Source organism: Musa acuminata, chromosome BXJ1-8, assembly GCF_036884655.1.
Source record: "Musa acuminata AAA Group cultivar baxijiao chromosome BXJ1-8, Cavendish_Baxijiao_AAA, whole genome shotgun sequence".
Taxonomy (NCBI): domain Eukaryota; kingdom Viridiplantae; phylum Streptophyta; class Magnoliopsida; order Zingiberales; family Musaceae; genus Musa; species Musa acuminata.
Window position 1 is genome coordinate 40,774,994 of NC_088334.1, and position 7,267 is coordinate 40,782,260.

The 7,267-nt window shown below is 38.5% G+C and overlaps 1 protein-coding gene across 3 annotated transcripts; it reads left to right on the forward strand.

Moving 5' to 3' along the window:
• The first annotated feature begins 255 nt into the window (after nucleotides 1–255).
• LOC135587836 (dof zinc finger protein DOF1.4-like) lies at nucleotides 256–3,313 on the forward strand. Of its 3 annotated transcripts, none has more exons than XM_065079644.1 (3): nucleotides 256–855; nucleotides 997–1,078; nucleotides 1,341–3,313. In XM_065079644.1, the coding sequence occupies exons 2-3, from the start codon at nucleotides 1,025–1,027 to the stop codon at nucleotides 2,433–2,435; spliced, it is 1,149 nt and encodes a 382-aa protein (XP_064935716.1). In that variant the 5' UTR covers nucleotides 256–855; nucleotides 997–1,024; the 3' UTR covers nucleotides 2,436–3,313. The 3 variants fall into 3 exon arrangements, with proteins under 3 accessions (XP_064935716.1, XP_064935718.1, XP_064935717.1); XM_065079646.1 differs by having other exon boundaries at nucleotides 258–855; nucleotides 997–1,082; XM_065079645.1 differs by having other exon boundaries at nucleotides 258–1,082.
• Nucleotides 3,314–7,267: the final 3,954 nt, after the last annotated feature.

Genomic DNA, 7,267 nt, shown 5'->3' on the forward strand with positions numbered 1-7,267 from the left:
TGCTACCAAACGTTCAAAGGACCAAGCAGTGCTACTGTCTATCTTCACTGCAGCATGCATGAAACACCACCATGTTCCAGGGCTCGGTATTGCTTGTGGTTCTTGCTCTTTTTGTGCACGCCAACAGGACCTTCGAAAGACCGAGTAACAAGTGTTGTTGCTGCTCCTTTTGAGCTTGGGTTTACAGGAATGAGATGTAGCTTAACAATCGTCTTGTGTGGCTATGACACAGAAGATAGAGTGTCGGTTTAGGGGAGAATAATGGTGGGGTGTAGTGGAGATCCCTCGGGACACTACAAAATCCCGTTGTCGTTTGTTCCTCTCCCTGGAACGTGAATAGATGAATGCCTTCTTCTTTCTTACAGATGGAGGGGGGAGAGAGAGAGGAGGAGGACGAGGAGGAGGGAGTTGTGAGCTGCTCGATCACATGGGTGAGCCCATCTGCTGTCCTATTAAAGCAGTGGCACGCCTGGGCCTAACGGGAACTCGCAACAGAGAAGAGCAGCAACGAGACCTAAAACCCACAGTCTCTTTCTCTCTCTCTCTCTCTCTCTCTCGCTCTCTCTTTCTTCTCTTTTACTCATGAGATCACATGGTGAGCGTTGTCGCTTTCCTGTGGGAGTTCCTTTCTTTTGAGGTAGAGGAGGGAGGCTGCTTTGAACAGTTGGGAGAGGCACAGCGGGCACAAACAAAAAACTAAAGGCAAAGTAAAGAAAAGAGAGGCGAGTGGCAGTCGCAAGGATTCTTCTCCTGCCCCTCGGTTGCCTCGTTTCTCTCGCTTACTCCTGCATCGGGATTCCTGCTCCCTTCCTCTTCCTACTACCACCACTACTACTTATATGCTCTGTTTCTTGGGTAAATTTTGCTCACCCTACTCTTTGAGTTAGTGTTGCTTTGATCATAAGCACACCCTTCTCGCTTCTTCTTCTTCTTCTCTCTCTCTCTCTCTCTTGCTTCTGTTGCCTTGAACTTCTATCGAGATATCATCGGTATCAGGAGTTGCGGTTGGCAGTGAGGAAGGAAGATGCTCTGCAATGGAGAGAAGTTGGGCATCAGCTCAGGCAAGGAACGGCCACAGGTAGGTTGGCACCGATTTTTCCCTTCTTCCGCTAGTCCACATGTGGCATCTGTTCCTCCTCGTTAGCCTCTCTTTCTCTTTCTATCTCTCTCTTCCTATCGCCATCAGTCAATGGTACTGCATGCTTGTTTTTGTTGGCTAGCTTTTGTCAGGGAACCTTCTCTGGTTTTCATCATTCATACCCCTCCGAGCCTAGCTTTCTTTCTCTCTCTCCCCCCTTGTCAGATCTTCTCTGAACTCCTCTGTTCAATTTTCTCTGCAGATGATGGGTGAAAGACCTATGACCACTGCTAAGAGCTGCAATAGTATCACCACTACAACCACCATCACCAACAACAACAATGGTAGCAGTACCATCACTAACACCGACAACAACGATATGGTCCATGTCAATTCTACGACTCCCGGTGCTGCTAGGGTTATGGACAAGCCGTCAGCGCAAGATCATCCACAGGCGGCCCTGAGATGCCCCCGATGTGACTCCTCCAACACCAAGTTCTGTTACTACAACAATTATAGCCTGTCTCAGCCGAGGCACTTCTGCAAGGCGTGCAAGCGATACTGGACCCGCGGCGGCACGCTCCGGAACGTCCCCGTCGGCGGCGGGTGCCGCAAAAACAAGCGCGCCAAGAAGCCGGCAGCCGCTCCCATGGTGCCGCCGGGTAATCCGCACCCCCGCCCCCTTTTTCCGCCGGATCCGATCGCTTGTTTGTCGGCGCAGAGATCTTCCTCTTCCCAACTCGACGCCGCCGCGATTTACGCCCTGCAAGCGGCGGCTTCATCTTCGGACATGAGCCTCACGTTGCCAATTATCGCGAACAGCATCCACTTCCCGTCTTGCGCTTCTGCCTTCGATCTGCAGCCTCATCTCGGCGCACTTGGTCTCGGGCTGTCGTCCGACCCGCTGCTCGAAAACGAGTACCATCTCGGGGAGCTTCAGCCATTAGCGCCGATGAGCTCAGCCGCGATTTCACTCTTGAACGACTATCCAATCTTTGGTTCATCTCTGTCATCTGCATCGCTTCTAGTATCGGGCATTAAACGGCCCAAGCAAGTGGAGGACCATCAAGTCTTGTTGCCGCTTGATGAACTGCAAACCTCTGGCGGGATGAGCGAGAGCATTAATGGGATGATGAAGGAAGTGAAATTAGAAGGGCAGACCAATCACATGGTGAACGACAACATCAACAGCTGCATAGATTGGCAGATTCCACCGGAGAATTCTTTGGATGATTACGGTCCAGCTGCAGCAGTGTACTGGAATGCTGCCATCAGCGGCGGCGCCGGTTGGCCAGACGGCACAAACTGCGGGTGGGTCGTCGGTCACACCTCTGATCTAGTCCGAATGGATAATTAGTACCGTCTCTCAACTTTGCTCATCGTTCATACTTGCTGCTTCTCTCAATTACCAGTAGTAGTAGTGGGCTATAACTATATTTCATGTTCGTCGTGATGGGGGCAACGCGAGCGGATCACCGGAGGGAATGCGGATCGGAGAGTTCCTGTCGGACGCAAACGTCTCAAGCCCCTTGTGTTTTTTCAGTCATTGTGGCATCAAGAAGACCGTTTGCTCCGAGAGGAACCTCGGATCCATTCGGCTTAATCGGTAACATGCATTATCCATCTCCGATCGTACTCGGATGATGTTTATCCTTGTGAATTGGGAAGGAAGAGGAAGAAGACTTCTGTAGAGGTGCTGGAGGAGTGAGCTGGTTTTGCATGTGTCTACATGGCAGGCATGGCATACCATCTTCTTCTAATGTACTGGTTACTGAGTGGTTGGTCTTTCATCATAGCTTCTTCTTCTTCTTCGTCTTCTTCTTCTTCTTCTTCTTCTTCTTCATCAGTAAATGTGATCTCAGTTGGTGCAGAAGCCAATTAACAATCAAGTCCTTTTCTTCTTCTTCTTCTTCTTCATTTTCTTCTTCTTCTTCTACTGTTTTCTCTTTTCTCTTTTCTTTGGTGTACTTGCAGAAAAGATTTAGTACAATAATCTTCTGGAGTGGGTCTTTATTTCACTTTTATGAGTGGTTTTTAGGGTTTGCCTTTTTTGGGCTTTCTTCCATTGTAACAGGTGTATCGATAACCTTTGCGAATCTCTCTCTCTCTCTCTCTCTCTCTCTCTCTCTCTCTCTCTCTCCTTGACTGTATTGACAATGGACTGAGTGGTTTTATTTGTTCTGATGATTATGTTCAGAAGTGCAATGACTGTCTTTCTCAGCAGTATTCTAGCTAGAGTTTGTGTTCTTCTGGGTGGAGCTTTCCTTGCCTTCATGGTTATCATGTCAGTTGAATCTTTGGTAGGGAAGAAATGCATTTGTGCAGGCATGGCTTGCATGTGTTTCGTACATGCTGGTAGAGACGCATCAGTTTGACAGTCATGTGTTTCGGCTTTTGTACAGGTTTGTCTTCTTGGATTTCATGGACAACTCTTCATCATCAGGTAAAGGATAAAAAGGTATAACCCACATAGTGGGGGCACCAAAAACCCTAACTTTTTCCTACATGTAACGTAGCACTTGGAGCTATTAGAATCGCCTTGACTGCCATTGTTCATCACTTTCCTCTTTGACCTTTTCCCTTTGATGCGTTAGAAACTTATTATTGGATGATAGCATTAGAACAACCTGCTTAGATGTCAGTAATTGTGTAGTAATCTACCAGCTATAATATTTGAGTATCATCAGGAGAAGTTTGCAATTGTTGTGGTGTCTGTGATGATTAAGTTTCTATGTGAAACAAGATCAGGAGAAGATCATGTAACCACTGTAAACACTCAGATTTTATGCTTGTAGATAGAAGGGGGAACAACAAGAAAGAGAGACTAGATTCTGTTCTCATGTTCTTCGAGTTGCTGCTTATCTATTTCTTCAGTGAATGGCACTAACTTATAGAACACAAGATGCAGAGAACCTACCAGGAAAAAGAAAGTATCCTTACTCTTGGGAATGGTAGACTTGTTTTGATTAGAATGGTATGCTGGTCTTCTTCTTAGCCATGGCTAGAAAACAGGCATTGTCATTTGTTCATAAGATAGTTTCGATGGTGAAAAAGACAAACCCTCCCTCCCTCCCTCCCTTGCTTATGGCATTGAAAATAAATATATGTAACTTATAGTTTTGGGTCATTGATTGTGCTGTAATCTAAGAAGCATATATGTAACCTAAATATCATATGGAGAAATCCAGGTTAAGTTGAACTATCACAGAGCTGATGCCAAGTTATGAAGAGTATATAAGTTAAAGCTATGGCTATATGAAATTGTGCCACAGTTTGACTTGTACAAAGTAATTAGTGGTAGAAAATCATTGCCATAATAAAATTATTTCTACTTTAAAGAAAACATATGGTTTTAAAGAAGTCATTTGAAGATTAGTTATTTTAATCAGGGTTTCAAAAATTTTGATGTTTTGTCCTTTTAATTACCAAAAAAAACTTTACAGTATATGATTTTTCATTCTATACTTGTAAAAATATTCGATTTCAGTTATAGATAATTTTAAATTTGGAGCTGCTTATATTCATATTGACATGATAATTGAAGCCTTACTAATACAGACTTAGTGAGGATTATGTAAGCTAAGGAACCTGCAAAGATTTGTTCTTGAAAAATCCTAGAAAACAGTTTTCATGGATAACATGATTTATAATATATTACAAGAGCTTGCTAAAGTAAATGTAAAATGATTTGTCTATCAATTTATGGAGGCTGTTAACATGAGATATGACAAAGTATATGATATAATTAATGATGAGATTTCAGCTTAACTCATAAATATTGAATGAACAAATCAACTGAGATTTGAAAACAATTTATTCTAACATGAGAAAAATGTGCCAACTTAAGAGAAAAACCAGCTACCTATGAAGCCTTGAAAATTAATATATTTGGTTCATATGTATTAATACATATTTGTAATAGTTTATATGATATTCCCACGTTGATATGTTTTCTATAAATTCTTACTTCAAACATGGTTTCTATATATGTCTTTTCCATAATTTTTTTAATTGATATATATTTGAATTTTTTATTTTTTAATTAAGATATTTGATATTTGATTTTTTTTTGTTAGATTATGTGATCATATCTAATTAGATAAGATATATTAGAGATCTAATTAGATTCTGATTATGTTTATAGGCCAATTGAAAGAATGTTTAATTATAGTAGAATTTTTTAGAAGATAATCTTGATGGGAATGATTCTTCTAATTACTTATCTTAGACCCTTTACTCTCGCCTATTGCCTATAAATAAACTGAAGATATATTCTCAATCTATAGTCCATCACTTATAGTTAAAAAATAGGAAGAGAGGAGAAGACGAGTTTAGTTCTCTTTATAAATTAACATTGCTGCTTCCTTTGAATTCAATGACGATGTGTTTGTAGATTAGAAGAAAGGTATTCTGCATTGCATTGAAAGTACACAATTTCATTCTTAATATATCATTGTTTGAATTTGATTTTGGTATTAAAAATATTTCATGTAATAGCATAATTTGATCAAAATTGAAGTTTTTTGAATTAATCAACTTTATTTGACCTTGGTTAATTTTAATTTTGTGCAACTTAATTAATTGGGTTAATATTTGACCCACCTAATTTTTGAATTTTCTAATTAAGTAGTTGCCCTAATTTAAGGTTCCGTATAGAATTAAAAATTAAAAATTATGAATTTTCATTATTTATATATATAATATTGGTATTTTTATTTATTTATGGTACTTAAATTCAAATTATTACTTTTGAATATTTATATGATTATTCATATCTATATTAAAAAATAAAATAATATTTATTATTCATATAAAGGTATTATTTATGTTTTATTATGATTACAATTATCATATGAGTTTTTTATACTAAAAAAAGTTCAATAATTATTATAATAATTATTAAACTATTTTGAATGAATTATATTTAAAAAATAGTAAATAATATTTATAAATTTTTTCCTAATTTTTATTTAATTTGTAATCACTAAAGTGACATAGGTTGATGGACTTATGAGAAATGAATTATAATAAATATTTTATCATTGATATGATATTTAAAATATATTTTATTATATTAGTTTTATAGCCATCAAAATTATCTATATTAATAAATTTATAAAATTATATTAAGGATTAGTCTTAAATAATATTAAGAAAAATAATATTTATAATAGCATATATAATTAGAAGATTTAGATAGTCTCAAAGGAATATATGATGAAATAGGATGATATTATTTTTAATATTTTTGTAGTTCAGGACCAAAGATGACAATACAATTTCACAAGGATAATATCAGTCCTCCATAATTATAAAATCTGTGAGGTGGGTGGGGGGGGGGTTGAATTAGTACTTTGTTAAAAATGACGATTTAAAAAATTATCGTTGAATAAATCCCGTATCGAAAAGATACTTAACTTGAAAATGTTTATAGAATGTAATGAGCAATAAAATTAATAAGCAATAAAATTAATAAGCAATAAAGGTAAATAGCAAAAGAAAAGAGCACACCGGATATTTAATAGTTCGGTCATCGTGACCTATGTTCACTATCTATTCCTCCTCCGTTGAGGCCACCGGTATTCACTATTGGTTTTCCTTCAATGGATGAAGACCAACTACCTTCTTACAACTCTTTTCTCCTTTTAACGAGCTTTAGAATAATAGAGTTTTATTTTACTTTCTTGCTACATTAAGCAAGAAAGATTAGGATATTTATAGACCCCAAATGACTTTAAAATTTTGAGCCAAAATTCAAATCCATAAGATTTCGGGGTACTAACGGTACCACTACCTATGCTAGGCAGTACCATCGTTGGTACTCTAACACTGGGCAGCACCACTGCCCAATCTAGTGGTACCACTGCCTAACACTAGTTGGTATTATTGAATCTCAGATTTTGATGATGAAACAAATTGATAGAGTTTATGAAATAATCTATATTTTTTAGTAACACAGGACTAGTTTTGATCATGAAGAGATAGTTAAACTAGGAAGAATCAATGTTGGGCCAGAGTGAAATATGTTAGAAAATTGGACATCGAGTTGAGGATCGGTCGACGTATCGACAAAAGGCTTCGTGCCATGAGTTTGGGCATCTAGCCTAGAAGAGCAAACATTGTGTTGGGAAATCTTGAGGGCGACATCACATGCGCAGTGGAAGAACAAGAAAACAAAATCCCCGATTC